This window comes from Myxine glutinosa, chromosome 5 (genome assembly GCF_964187855.1).
Source record: "Myxine glutinosa chromosome 5, kmMyxGlut1.1, whole genome shotgun sequence".
Taxonomy (NCBI): domain Eukaryota; kingdom Metazoa; phylum Chordata; class Myxini; order Myxiniformes; family Myxinidae; genus Myxine; species Myxine glutinosa.
The window spans coordinates 104613023-104628594 of NC_136265.1; the positions used below are offsets into that span (position 1 = coordinate 104613023).

At 51.2% G+C, this 15572-nt stretch overlaps 1 protein-coding gene across 4 annotated transcripts in view; it reads left to right on the forward strand.

The window, feature by feature from the left end:
• Positions 1–15572, forward strand: part of COPS5 (COP9 signalosome subunit 5) — a 96851-nt gene that overhangs the window by 31922 nt on the left and 49357 nt on the right. For all 4 annotated transcript variants that reach the window (XM_068116702.2, XM_068116701.2, XM_068116700.2 and 1 more), the window contains exon 6: positions 7662–7747. In XM_068116702.2, the coding sequence (XP_067972803.1) occupies positions 7662–7747 (86 nt within the window). The remainder of the gene's footprint in view (positions 1–7661; positions 7748–15572) is intronic.

Sequence of the window (15572 nt, forward strand, 5' to 3'; positions counted from 1 at the left end):
GCTCGACAGTGCCGCGCCAGGTGACCCAGACGGTTGCAAGTATAGCACCTCACCTGATAAGGTGCTTGTCTCCGGAATTCCAAATTTCCCCCCCTGAAGGTCCGAATTGGATTACCTGCTCGTGGTCCACCGCGGGCCACCTCCGGGGCCGCCTGCCATGGTCCAGGTCCCGCCAGGCGCTGGTCCACCAGCTCCGGACCATGCCCGCCAGGTCAGGACTCACGTCGGGGGCGGGCCCCCTAAGGGGTCCTCCCTCCATCGGGGGTCCCACCTGGCGGACCGCCACTGCGTGACGCTCGCTCCCCCGGGCCAGGGGCCTCGCTGCTTCCCAACTGGCTGCAGCGTCAGCCGCCTGGCTCAGAGTCCGCGGGCGCCACATGGCGAGCTGTTGCCGGAGCTCAATATCCGGGAGGGCCTGGATAAAATGGTCCAGCGCCAGGCTTTCCCGGGAATCCGCTGCCATGTTAGCATGTGCGATCCCCACTGCGCGGCGAATGTCGTGGGCAAATTCCCCGATGGCTTCCTGGGGCTTGCGTTTTCGCAGCGCGAGCTGAGCTTTAACAAGCTCGCTCTGCTGTTCAATGCCGAATCGATTAATTAGGGCGTCGCGGAGGGCTGGCAGGGTGAGAGCACCCGGTGGTAATGCCGTCAGCACCTCCGCCGCCGCGCCGCGCAACGCGGCCACCAGGTGTACTCCACCTTCGTCCTCACCCCAACCGTTGCCCTTACACACACAGTCAAACTGCGCCAGGTACGCTCGTAGATCACTCTTGCCGTCATACGGCGCGAGTGGGACCTTGTGGGACCACCTCGTATGCGAGTCGTTGCCCGCCTGCCGGACCCCGTGCGTCGCCCCTTGCGGGGCCGAACCGGCCGGGCTCCCACAGTACATTACCCCCAAGGGGCTCCCGTGCCTCCCCTGTCCCTCTAAAAACTACCCCTGTTGGTGTCGATGCATGGGTCACGCTTCCGCAACCCGCTACCCTACCCATTCCATACCACCACAACCTTGCTCACGCACACCTCGCACCTCTCCCATCACCGGACCCTCTCGCTTGCACCCTCGTTCCATACACTCCGGACCAGCCATACACCTCACTCTTGGCCTCTCACGAACATCCGGGTCCATCTCGACCCCCAAGTTTATTAAATCACCTGGCGCATCATACGCACGACCATATTGGTCACCACTTACACCGGGTCCTCTTTCTCTTCGCTTCTCCTCCATCACCTGCGAATCCCTCATCCGGTTAATGAGCACATCATCACGATCCGAACACAGACTTTGGACCAATTCTTTTACTTCCTCTTTTATCTCTTTCTTATCCTCTCTCCGTCGCTTCTTAATTTCGCTCACCCCTTCTTCCACTTCTTCTAATTTCTGCTTCACCTCCTTCATCTCCTCGTGCGCCCCCTTAAGTTCTTCCTCTAACTCCACCTTATTTTTTTCTATGTGCTCCCGCACCTCCCGCTCTTTAACCTCCATCACCTCTACCACCTTGTTCATTTTCCTCGTCAGGTCCTCATGTACCGTCTGACACTCTTTTTTAATTACCCCTACGTCCTTTTTCATCTCCTTCTGTGTCGATTTTAAACCCTCTATTACCGCTGTGTTCTTCTTTACCTGGTCCCCCAACTCCTTTTGTCCCACTGTCAGCTGTTCTACTCCCAGCGTCAACTCCTCTATACCACCTTGCAATTTTACAGTCCCTTTTCTCACCTCCTTCTCCATGCGCTCCTCACAGTGCCTCACCTCCTCGCGCACTCCTCCGACCTCCTCACTCACACCTCTTCTGATCTCCCCTCCCATCACTTGCATCTCCTGCCCAGATGCCACCCTCATCTGCTCCATTTCCTCCCTGTGAGCATCCAATTTAGTTTCTACCCCCATTCTGACCCCCTCTATCTGCTGCCCCATTTGTTTAACTTCCCTTTCCGCTTGGTCCCTCATGTCCCTCAATTTGCCTTCCATACTGTTTTCTAACCCCTCTAACCCTTTTTTCATCCCTTCCATTTGATTCTCTTGAGCGGCCATTCTGTTTTCTACCCCCGTTAATCCCTCCTGTATTTCCCCTAATCTATTGTCTAAGCCCTCAAATTTGTTGTCTAGTCCCTCAAATTTGTTTCCTAATCCCTCTATTCTACTCCCTAACCCTCCAATTTGGGCCCCCATGTCCTCCCTCAATTTCTCGCTATTGGACCCCATGTCATTCCTTAAACCCCCCGATCTGGTTTCCCATGTCATCCCTCAATTTCTCACTATTGGACCCCATCCTTTGTTCTAACCGTTGGCTATTGGCCCCCATGTCCTCCCTCAATTTCTCGCTATTCTGGGCCAACAGGGCCCCTATTTGCGCCATGAGGACTTGCATGTCCATCGGCGGCACGGGTACAGCTACCGCAATCCCCTGCGCGGCGCCGACCTGTTGTTCGCGCTCCTCTTCCCCATGCCTAGCGCCGCCATTTTGCGAACCTGCCGCCCTCACTGCTTCGCTCTCCTCATGTCCCTCAATTTGGTCCTGGATCGACCCTGCCTCACTCTCCTCTACCGGAACCCAGCCGTCTTGATCTCCCATAGCGTGACTTTCAAAATTCGGGTTTTTGTAAAACAAAAGCAATTTCGGTACTTTGTAATTTTGACCAAATTTTGTCTTGCTGTTTTAAAAATTTGGTTCGGGCCTCGTATCTCACTCCCTGACACCAGTTGTTACGGTCCGCGGATTGGATGTTATTTACCGAGCGGAGGTAACCGCGGCCGAACAGTTGTTCCCTGTTTCTTCCCGACTCACCCGATTCACCCAGACGTTTGCCAAATCGCGCTATGCCAAATCAATGGTAGAAAGGATACGACGACTGGGAAAGAGGAAACGACGCAAGGGGGGTACAGTTCTCAAGACCTCCGGAGGAGGGTATAATTACAGTGGTGGAGAAAAGGGGTAGATTACAAGGCAGAGTGAGGTAAAGACACAGAAGAGATGGGCACTTAAATACAGTCTTATCTATTCCCAGACAGACCACGGACAAACAGACAAGGTAGACTTACACAGGGATTGATGGCAGGAATGGACAGGTAGGTCGATGGCACAAGGTGCACCTTGGCTCGGGGACAGGATAAAGCACAGTCCAAAGATGCAGGGAGGTCTCACAGCGCTCGGAGGTGGTCTTGCTTGCTCCAAGCTCGGCGCGCATCTCTGACGTCACCTCTCTCTCACTGCGCATGCTCAGCGGGGAGTGACACGCCCTCGGCTGGTTGGTTCCGCCCCAACTGGGGCCGGTCCGCCGCTTCCATTGGGTGCGGGGGTTACCGGGCTCCGCCCTTGACGAGAAGCCGACAGGGAGCCCCTGTTTGGTAACCCCGTCGAGCACATGTCCGATGGCGGCTCGTTGGGAAGGCCTGGTGTCCTCCCACCACTCCTACCAAGCCGGAGTGAGGACGCGCACTCCCTGCGCTCGTTGTTGTTGTTGTTGTTGTTGTTGTTGAAGAGAACTGTGAGGAAGAGCTGCGGGGAGGTATTGGGAGGTCCTAAACTTCCTAACGGTGCCATACAATCACATTCTGGTGCAACGAAGGGTCAGAATTAATGGAAACGAATCCTTAACTGACATAGACTAAGAATAACTAGCAAGATGTCCTATCGTTGTCAACATGAGATGCGGTGGACCTGGATGCGACATTTAATGGGGGAAATAGGGGGAGGTCGGGTCTACAGAGTGTTGTTTACAGAAAATGGGACTAGGGAATGGGGGATTGGGGAGAGTTGGGAAGTATTGAGGAAATAGGGGAATATTTACAAGCGGATATGGATGGATGCAAATCCCATATCCGCAACAATATTATTGGCACTTTTTAGAAGTTGTCAGAAATCATTCGATTTCAAGCAGGTGATTCGCCTGTACTTTGGAATTGAACTCCCCAACGGTGAGTTGCAGGTGCCTGCAATATAAAAATCACTCATTCAACCAGTTTGAATGGAGAAAAGGAGTCATTCTGCTGTTTTGTGTCACTGTGTGTACCACAATGAGCATGGAGAAAAGAAAGAAAACCAGAGAGTTGTCTGAGGAGGTCAGACACAAGATTGTAGCCAAGCATGGACAATCTCAAGCCTACAAGTCCATCTCCAGAGACGATGTTCCTGTGTCCACCGTATGCAATGTTATCAGGACGTTTAAGGCCCATTGTACTGTCGCCAACTTCCCTGGACATGGCCGCAAGAGAAAACTTGCAGCGAAGGATTGTTTGAATGGTGGAGAAAGCACCTCAATCAACTGCCAAACAGATTCAAGCTGACCTTCAGACACAAGGTACGACAGTTTCAACTCGCACCATGCGCCACCAACTCAATGAATGGGGGTTCTATGGTTGGAGACCCAGGAGGACCCCACTGCTAAGAAAGCCTGACTGGAGATTTCCAAAACACACCTGAACAAGCCAAAATCCTCTGCGAGAATGTCCTGTAGACAGATGAGACCAAATTAGACCTTTTTGGGAAAGCACATCATCTCTATGTTTACAGAAAACAGAATGAAGCCTTCAAAGAAAAGAATACCTTCCCTATAGTCAAACACTGAGGAGGTTCATTGGTGTTTTGGGGTTGCTGTGCTGCCTCTGGTACTGGGTGCCTTGAATGGTGCATGACATCATGAAATCATGAGATTACCAAGGCATTTTGGAGCGCAATGTTGAACCCAGTGTCAGAAAGCTGGGTCTCCGTCGAAGGTCATGGGTCTTACAGCAGGAGAATGATCCCAAACACACTTCAAAAAGCACCCAGGAATGGTTCAAGACAAAACGATGGACTATTCTGAAGTAGTCAGCAATGAGTCCAGATCTAAATCCCATTGAACACTTGTGGAGAGATCTGAAAACAGCAGTTGGGAGAAGGTACCCTTCAAATCTGGGAGAACTGGAGCAGTTTGCACAAGAAGAGTGGAACAAACTGCCAGTAGAGAGGTGTAGGAAGCTCGTTCATGGCTACAGGAAGCGCTTGACTGCAGTTATTTTGTCCAAAGGCCGTGCTACCAAATATTAAGTCTATGGTGTCAATAATTTTTCAATGCCATTTCTTTTTATATTCTGATTTAAAAGGATATATTAAGTTCTGAATCAAAAACAAAGGTTCTGTAATGTTAACAGTGAAATAAAGAATTGTGGAGACCAAATGCTTTTGTCAATTTCAACTTATTTGTCGAGAAAATTGTGAGTTATTTGGAAAATGTGCAAGGGTACCAATATTTTTGGCCACGACTGTAAAACTAGAATGTGGAAGATTGAAAGCAATGTCGTGCAGTGTAGTTTTGCATGCCTGGGAACTTTGTTACGTTCACGAATCACTTCGGAGTTTCAGGTGGCACAATATTCCCGATCTATCGGAAGTTTTAAAGAAGTCTGGACAGTAAATAATGCACTTTGTAGTATTTCCCCACAAGATACTTTGCTGTTATTTGTTTAAAGGTGTAATTTTGGGATTTTTTGGTGTTCTTTTAACTCTCCATCTGTCTTGGTAGTGCTTTCTCTTTAAAATGCCCTACCTTGTCTACTGCAGTTCAAACCATGGACTTGCAGGGATGAGGAAGTTGAGCGACATTAAACAGGAAACGTATGTTTGCCTGAACATTCCTGAACACGTATGTTTGCCTGAACATTCCTGAGTCCTGAGCGCAAACCTCCATTGTCTTTCCAACAAAAGCCCTACTACAACTACAGCTACCATCACTCCCACTACCACCAATACTACCACTACTCACAACTATCGGGTGGCAATAACTCACCTGCTTTTCACAAAGGACACTGGGATATTTACCCTCCACTAATGATGCTGGCAGACGGGACAGCCAGCTTGAGGCACAGCGCACACGTTGATGAATCTTCCTGCCTGTGAAACTCCAGTATAATTTGGACATGCTGAGACATCCCTCATCCTTCTGACAGACGGGCAGTTGCCTCTTCCCTCTCCTCCGACCTTGACAAAATCGCAATCTGGTCAAACACTTCGGAACGTGTCTTTCAATCCTGATAAGTCTCACACATTCACGCTCTCTCTCCGAAAGGATGGTACCGTAATCCTCTCATCTACTTTCTCAACAACCCTCTTGAAGAGGTCCAGTCACTCAAACTCTTGGTTCTCACTCAGCCATGATCTCTCTTGGACAAGCCACATTTTAAAGCTGGCCTCCAAAGCCAGACACTGACTGTGCATCCTCTGTCGTGCAAAGTCCTTCCTCGTCACACCTGAGCTCCTAGCCATCTACAAGGCTTTCATCCACAGCTTGATGGAGTACTGTTCTCCCCTCTCGGCTGGCTCACCTGCCCCACATCTTGCTCAGCTTGACGCCGTTGAAACCAAGGCTTTCAAGATCACTGGAATCTCGTGGTGAAGCTTTTTCCTTGGAACTATCACTTCGTCATCACTGACAGGTCTGTGGTCTCTGTCTTCTCCCCCCTCATTTCTGGTCCTGCACTCTCTGCACTTCCCGTGATCTCCCCTCCTCCCCCCTCCCCTGGGTAGCTGCAGGACGCACATGGTCCACCAGCTACCCCCTCCTAGTGTAACTGCCTAGATCCAGAACCACTGCTCACCTCCACTCATTTATTCCTCTTTTTCCCACCTGTGGATCCCACCTTCCACACTCCCTTCAATCTCATTCTTCCCTTCAGGTCTTCAAGACAGCTGTTCACCACCATGTCAGGTCACACGCCTCCCCCACCCCCCATCCAAAACCATGATCTTTTCTGCACCCGTTAAACCACGCCCACCCCTCCGAAAACTTTGCTTACGTATCCATCTTGTTCATCCCTTGCTTTCTCCCCCTACCACTCATCGTTACCTGCATCCCTTGTTTGTCCGTCTCTGTCGACATTCTCCCTCTGCCCTGCTGTTGGCATTTCCCCTGTCTCCTGCTGTCCCTTTATGTTGTGTCCTGGTCTGTTCTGTATTTGAGCTCTTCCACGAGCCTTGAGTTTGTATACATATATTTTTACAAAATCTTTACTGTTTCCTTATTTTATGAATTTCTAAATAAAAACAAATTAGAGCGACAAACAATGCTACAAAAAGTGGGGCTGGGGCCTATGGGCTACCCGGCACTGTCCGGCGGGGAGGGGCTATACCTTGTGCCACCCGGATGGAAGACCTTTTACTGGGGTGGGAGTGGGAGGGGGTTGGACATTGAAAATCTATGGAGTTATTGGTCTCACGGTGGTTACCTTTTGTTTGCCGGCCGACATCAGCACTACCTGACCCCATATCCCAATATATACTGTATAGCGACCTTTGGTGGCGTCAAAACAGACTTCAAGGCCGATGTATGGTAGCTTAAAACCTTGCCCAGATTTTGAAGTACCCACAACCCGGTGTGTACCCCGGTTTAGAATAGGTACACCGTACCCCTGCGTGTCGTAAGAGGCGACTAAAAGGGTTGGCGTCAGGAAGGGCATCCGGCCATAAAACATTGCCTCAAAAAAAGAACCATGACGATTACAACCACACCCAAAATTTGGGCCTTTAGGTGCTATGGTTCGGCCGTGAAAGGATAACGTCCAAACAAACACAAAAACACTTGAAAATATTTATGTTATGATTTTGTAGTAGCAGCATATCGCACTCTTGCACTCTTGTTTTGCACACCTCACATAATACCTTTCTCCCACACCATCTGTTCAGGGCTACAAGCCTCCAGAAGATGGACCATCGGAGTACCAAACAATTCCCCTGAACAAGATCGAGGACTTTGGAGTGCATTGCAAACAGTGAGTTACGAGACAAGGTAGAATCTCGTAGTCACCTCTTGCTGTTTGGGTTGTTGTTTGGCCAGGCAAAAACTTTGGCCTGCAATTGCACAGGTCTGATTATCATCCGTGTATTGAGATTATGGCCTGTCCAACAGGCCGGTGCAAAGCTAGCACACTTACCGTGAAGCTGTGTAGTCTGGGTTAGATTTTTGGCCTGATGATTGGTCCTTTGCTCCATCAGAGGTCTTGTTGGATTGCAAGACCTCTGATGGAGCCGGGGACCTGTCTGCGAGCATTCACCGGTGAAATACTAGGGGCCAAACCTCCCCTCGGCCAACTTCACAAGATGGGATTTATTGGGCGTCATCAGAAGTACAGTAGTTGTGATCGTGTGTTCAACTCTTGGAATATAACGATGATCAGGCCTCTCCACACTTTGAAAAGAACCTGCGTGACTGTAATGTTGTCTGCATACGTGTTCATGATCCGGTTTCCTCATTTTGTTTTTGATGCCGATTAACAATTTGGACATGTTTCTGTCACTTAATTGTCATGGCATGATGTGTTTGACATTCGGAATGTAATAAGGAAAGTAATGTTGCGAATATGGAATTTGGCCTCCATATCCGCTTGTAAATATTCCCCTATTTTCTCCGATACTCCCCAACTTTCCCCAATCCCCCATTCCCTAGTCCCATTGCATGTAAATAACAATCAGTAGAGCCGACCTTCCCCTTATTCCCCCATTAAATGTCGTGCCCAGGTCCACCGCACCACACGTAGACAACTTTCGGACATCTTCCTAGTTATTCTTAATCTATGTCAGTTAAGGCCTCGTTTCCATTAATTATGACTCTTCGTTGCACCAGAATGTGATTATATGGCATCAGTAGTGAGTTTAGGACCTTTCCCATACCTCCTCCCATCTTCTTCCCCAAACAACAACAATAACAACAACTACAACAACAATTACAACAACAACAGAGGAGATGGCGGCGGAGCGGGGGAGGATGCGTCCTCACACCGGCTCGATTAGCTCCAGACCATGCGCTCCACGGGGTTACCACGAAGGGGCTCCTTGTCAGCTCCTCGTCAAGGGCGGAGCCTGGTAAACCCCCCGCACGCACCCAATGAGAAGCAACGTGCCGATTCCACGAGGCGGAGCTAACGAGCCGAGGGCGTGTCACTCCCCGCCGGATATACGCAGCCGCTTGCCGGACGTGACGTCAGATGCGCCCCCAGCTTGAGACGACAAGACGCCACCTCGAGCGCTGAGAGACCTCCTGCATCTTTTGGGCCGCGCCATCCTGTCCCTGAGCACAAGGTGCACCTTGTGCTGGCCATCGAATACCCGCTTTCCTTGCCATCAATCCCCGTGTGAGTCAGTTTTTGTCCTGTTTCTCTGTGGTCTGTCGGGAATAATATAAGGTTGTGTCTAAGTGCCTGTCTTCCTATGATGTACCTCTTGTAGTTGTAATCTAACCTTCCGCCTTAATATAACCTCCTCCGGAGGTCTTGAGAACTGAACCCCTGGTGTCGTATTGTGTCATTATAACCCAGCCGGGTGTCTTCTCTTTCCTATTGAGCCAGCGTAGCGCGGCTTCGTCGACGTTCGAGTACAATCGGGTAATTTGTGCGGACACGACGGCCATTCCGCTCGGCCCACCTTAACATCAAAGTCGTGTCTGTAACAATTGGTGTCGAGGAGTGAGATTCGGACCCGGGACTAAATTAGTTAGGCCCAAATTTTGGGAGGGAAAATCGAGCCGGAGCGCGGTTACTGCGCTCGACGAAATTATAACAGCAAAATTTGGATTGGTGTTACGAAACTCGAATTTTGAAAGTCGCGCTATGGCGGATCAAGACGGCTGGGGTCCGGTAGGGGAGAGTGAAGCAGGGTCGGTCCAGGACCAAATTGAGGGACGCGAGGAGAGCGAAGCAGTGAGGGCGGCAGGGTCGCAAAATAGCGTTGTCACGCACGAGGTGGCCACGGCGTCCACGCCCGCGGCAGCGCCCCTGGTGGATTCGAACCTTTTCCTCCTGCAAATGAGGGCCCTTATGGAACAAATGGTGGGAATGAGGGCTGATAGTGAGCGGTTGGGAAACCAAATGGGGGTAATGAGGGACGAAGCGAGGGGTACCGGTGAGGAGTTAGACAAGAAATTTGGGAAGTTAGACAAAAATTTTGAGGGGTTAGACAACGGGATAAAAGAGGTAAAGAATGGGTTAATGGGGGTAGAAAACAGAATGGCCGCTCAAGAAAATCAAATGGAAGGGATGCAAGAGGGGTTAGAGGGGGTAGAAAATAGAATGGCTGCCCAGGAGAATCAGATAGAGGGAGTGAAAAGTGGGTTAGAGGGGTTAGAAAACAGTATGGAAGGCAAATTGAGGGACATGAGGGACCAAGCGGAAAGGGAAGTTAACCAAATGGGGCAGCAGATAGAGGGGGTCAGAATGGGGGTAGAAACCAAACTGGATGCTCACAGGGAGGAAATGGAGCAGATGAGGGTGGCATCTGGGCAGGAGATGCAAGTGATGGGAGAAGAGATCAGAAGAGGTGTGAGTGAGGAGGTCGGAGGAGTGCGCGAGGAGGTGAGGCACTGTAAGGAGCACATGGAGAAGGAGGTGAGAAAGGGGACTGTAAAGTTACAGGGGGGCATAGAGGACCTGACGCAGGAGGTGGAGCAGCTGACGGTGGGACAAACGGAGTTAGTGGAGCAGGTTCAAAGGAACACTGCGGTATTAGGAGGTTTAAAAGCGACACAAAACGACATAAAAAACGACTTGATAGCGACAAAGAGGGAATGTCAGATGGTACGTGAGGGACTGACAACGAGGTTGGACGAGGTGGTAGAGGTAATGGAGACGAAGGACCGGCAGGTGAGGACGCACCTGGAAACGGTCAAGGTAGCCTTAGAGGATGAGCTTGAGGAGACGTACCGGGGAATAAAAGAGGTGAAGCACAAATTAGAAGAAGTGGAAGAAGGGATGAGCGAAATTAAGAAGCGACGGAGAGGGGATAAGAAAGAGATAAAAGAGGAGATAAAAGAATTGGTCCAAAGTCTGTGTTTGGATCGTGATGATGTGCTCATTAACCGGATGAGGGATTCGCAGGTGATGGAGGAGAAGCGAAGAGGAAGAGGACCCGGTGTAAGTGGTGACCAATATGGTCGTGCGTATGATGCGCCAGGTGATTTAAGAAGCTTGGGGGTCGAGATAGACCCGGGTGTTCGTGAGAGGCCACTGGTGAAGTGTGCGACAGGTCTGGTGTGCGAAAAAGGAGGTGTGCAAGAAAGTCCGACTCTGGGGTGTGTGAGGAAAAAGTGCGTGCCAAGGAGTGAGTGTGCTGGCGAGAGTGAGTCGGTCGTAGCGCGTGTGCGAGGGAGCACATGGAAGCGTGGTGTGGTGAGTGTTACAGAGGGTGTGACGGGAGAGTGTGCGCAGGAGTGTGCGCGAGAAAGGTGTGTGACGGACAGGTGCATGAGGAAAGAGTGCGCTGTCAGAAGTAAGGAAGAGTGTCCACCTGTGGGGAGTGTTACAGAGGGTGTGACGGGAGAGTGTGCGCAGGAGTGTGCGCGAGAAAGGTGTGTGACGGACAGGTGCATGGGGAAAGAGTGCGCTGTCAAGAGTAAGGGTGAGTGCTCTGTCAGGAATGGAGGTGAAAGTAGTGAGAGTGACATGGAGCGTGAGTTAGTTGTGACAGGTGAGCGAGGATGTACACCTGGGATGGAAGGATGCACACCTGGAATGGTAGAGCGTGAGTGGGAATGCACGCTGGAATTGGTAGTGAGGCACGTGGTTGGGTGTGCGAATGAGAGCACACCTGTGATTGTCACAGAGGAGGGGGCGCGAAGAGGTGTTTTGGTGAGGTGTGCTACCAACGAATGTGTGCCAAAGTGTTCGGTGGTCAGGTGTGTGACCAAGGCTGTGAGTGGAATGGGTGTACCTGGGTGTGTAAGGAACGGTACAAGGAGCAAGGAACGGGCTGCGGGGTGTAAGCAAGCAGGTGAAGCATCGACGGTGACCGGGTTAAAGGTTAGGTCGACTTTTAGCCGAAGCGGGCCCTCGGTGCGTGCCGGGTTTCGCGTGCCGCGAGAACCAGCGGGGATCCGAGCCACGGCGGGTTCGAAAGGACCGCCGTGCGCGATCCGTGCTGGGCCTCGCTTTGAACGTCCGTGCTCCACTAGGCGGAGCTGGCAGCCCGATAGAAAGGGTCGTCATGGCGACCACTTTTTGGTGAGACGTGCCGGCAGGTCGAGATCGGGACATTGGATGGCTCCACGCCGAGAAGGTGCGTGGGATCTCGGGCCGGGTAAACCTCCTTCCCTGCACCGAGCGCCGGACGCATCCAGCCGCCAGCACAAAAGAATTCGCATTCATGGCTTGGCTGTACGAAGCCGGGCTGTAGATGTGAATTGGCGCACCGAGAGTACCTAATAAGTAGACGGGTGATGGTGATAGTGATAGTAGTGATTTGATACAAAATTTAGAAAAGTGAATAGAATTGGCAGTAAATAGAAAATTTTTGAATTGTTGGATTTGGACGAGCGAAATTGGTAGTGAGAGACCCCCGATGTGGTGGGATGGCAAATCCACCATCCTTCCCATGTGGGGGGCAAAGGAGCAATAGTTTATGGGGTGTATGGCAGTGAAAACTAGCCCGGGTGGGTTAGGTTATATTGATAGGGATCTAGCGAAGATGACATTAGGTGACGATAAGTTTAGTTAGTGACTGATACCTGTAGTAGGGACGCAGGTAGATTAGTGTGGATGATAATGACGTGGGAGCGCAATAGTTTAAAGGGACGACTGGGAAGCGCAAGTTTCAGAAGGGCGTAGTTAGCTGAGATGATGCTGTGTGTGTGAGAATTGAACAGGTGTGATTGCACAGGTGTGCAACTGAACAGGTGTGATTGCACAGGTGTGCAACTGGACAGGTGTGATTGCACAGGTGTGCATCTGGACAGGTGTGTGGAGCAGTGTATGAGTAGTGAGTGTGTGGATCAGCGCGAATGCGCTTGGGGAGAGAAGGGTGCAGGTGGCACCAGGTGTGAGAGAACAGGTGTGCAAGTACAGGTGTGTGGAGAGAGTTGGAGTAAGTGGTACGGAGTGGTGTGCATGGTGCGAAGGAGTGGATGGGGGAAGAGTGGACCCCTTTCACGAGTACCCGGGGCGGGTAGTGTAAGTGTTAGGTAGAGGGTACAGGTAAATTGTGGTTGGATATTGGCATTTGTGGTGCGGTTGCAGAATGGTGTTGTGGATGGGTGCATTAGTGTTGTGGAAATGGCTGGGCGTGTAGCCTGTTAGTGTGTGTAGTTGGTTGGGCACTCCACCACTGTGAGGATGTCGGCCAGGTGAGGCCGCAGGTGGGCTCTGGGAGCCGGTAGAGTTGTGGATGGGGCCCGAGGATCCGGAGGATGGACCCGGGTAGCCCAGTGCCAGAGAGGGCACCGAGTGGGGAGAGTGCCAGAGGGCCTTCCCCAGGTAGTTAGGTTAGGGCAAGGAGCAGGTAAGCTCGGAGGCAACTGCAGTGGTGGAGGTGTGCAGGTGGGTAGACCCACTGGGAGAGGTACACGCCGCAGCCCAGAAATTGTGCGAGGGCACCGGGAGATGAATCGGGGGAGTGAGACCCCAAATTGAAGAGCACCACAGTTTGGCCAATGGGAATTGGTTTTTAGAACCCATAGTGTAAGAGGGCCAATGGTTTGGCCGGAGAAAGACCCCGGGTAGTGTAAAGTTGTTAAAGTCATTTAGGAAATAGTTAGGATTAATGAACCTGTCGCACCATACGCAGCCACTTACCTGTGGTGATGATGATGACTCCACACCTGTGTTTTCTTTGTTTGTTGCAGGAGATGAATTGCTGTGTGGGTTGGTGAGACGCATCACGACGTGGATGAGACATTGGGGTGATTCCATCTCTCCCTCCTTAGGAGGGACTGATGATGAGTTGGAGATGGCAAATTATGATGTTGAGTTGGAGATGGCAAATTTTGATGAGAGTTGAAAATGGCAAATTTGATTGGTTAGGAGGGAGAGAAGACGAATTTGGTATATGGGAGGAACGGGGAAGACAGTAGGGATGTTTGTTGATTTGTAAAGTAGATGTTTATGGGTAGTGTTGTGTTTTGTGGATACAGTAAGGGGTAAGGGAGGGGCCATGTAGGTTACCTGGTGGGGGGGGGGGGGGCGTACGATAGGAACGTACCTGTCTCACCTGGTTCCCATGTGCCCCCAGTGTGCATCACCTTACATTGCGTGCACTTTTGCGCCCTTACCACCTTACTCACTTGTTTCTTCTTTTGTCTCCCACCTCCGAGGATCTGGCTTTGGGGTAGAGAGAGAGGAGAGAGAGGTGCTGGCTGCGCAGTTGTGGGCCTGCACTTTCGCTGTTTGCTGCCGGGATCGATACACCATATGGACCGCAATGTTTGTGGCCACCCACAATGGACCGCAGTTCGTTTGCGGCCAAGCACCACCCGGGGATGGACCTATGGGTCAACGTGGCACCTATGCCATACAGGTGAACCACTTTTAGTTACCACCAAGTGCACCACAAGAAGAGCAAGAGACACCTGCAGGGTTAGGGGTTGTCGAATTTATTTTTATACCAATGAACAATGGTGACTGCACCGGATGGTGCTGACTGTGTGGTGGGGTGGTGCTTTTGATGCTGGGAAAGGGTGCTCTGCACGTTATTAAAGGCCGTCGGCCACAGAGCACTCGTGGGTTGGTGTATCGATGCTGGCAAGCGCGCTCTCTCTATGCATAACATCTGCATGTGTTCCTCCAAAGACAGGTCCTGGATCGTAGTGTAAATAGCAGCGTAGTCTTGTAAATAATGCTCCCTACCGGCTGTATGTTTAGTTTGAGGATTCTTTCCGGATTCGGTTATCCTGTGGGTGTGTTTCTGTGAGGAGAAGGGTGCAACGTCGCAGGGGGACATATTTACTCATTTGTGAATATCTGTAAAACTGTCGCACTCAGGGTAGAGTTAATAGTAGAGGGAACTACATTGCGTGCCACACTAAAGTAGGTAAAAATTTATCGGGTCGGGACGCCCCGAGGGTAGAGAAGGGTGCAATGTTGCGAATATGGAATTTGGCCTCCATATCCGCTTGTAAATATTCCCCTATTTTCTCCGATACTCCCCAACTTTCCCCAATCCCCCATTCCCTAGTCCCATTGCATGTAAATAACAATCAGTAGAGCCGACCTTCCCCTTATTCCCCCATTAAATGTCGTGCCCAGGTCCACCGCACCACACGTAGACAACTTTCGGACATCTTCCTAGTTATTCTTAATCTATGTCAGTTAAGGCCTCGTTTCCATTAATTATGACTCTTCGTTGCACCAGAATGTGATTATATGGCATCAGTAGTGAGTTTAGGACCTTTCCCATACCTCCTCCCATCTTCTTCCCCAAACAACAACAATAACAACAACTACAACAACAATTACAACAACAACAGAGGAGATGGCGGCGGAGCGGGGGAGGATGCGTCCTCACACCGGCTCGATTAGCTCCAGACCATGCGCTCCACGGGGTTACCACGAAGGGGCTCCTTGTCAGCTCCTCGTCAAGGGCGGAGCCTGGTAAACCCCCCGCACGCACCCAATGAGAAGCAACGTGCCGATTCCACGAGGCGGAGCTAACGAGCCGAGGGCGTGTCACTCCCCGCCGGATATACGCAGCCGCTTGCCGGACGTGACGTCAGATGCGCCCCCAGCTTGAGACGACAAGACGCCACCTCGAGCGCTGAGAGACCTCCTGCATCTTTTGGGCCGCGCCATCCTGTCCCTGAGCACAAGGTGCACCTTGTGCTGGCCATCGAATACCCGC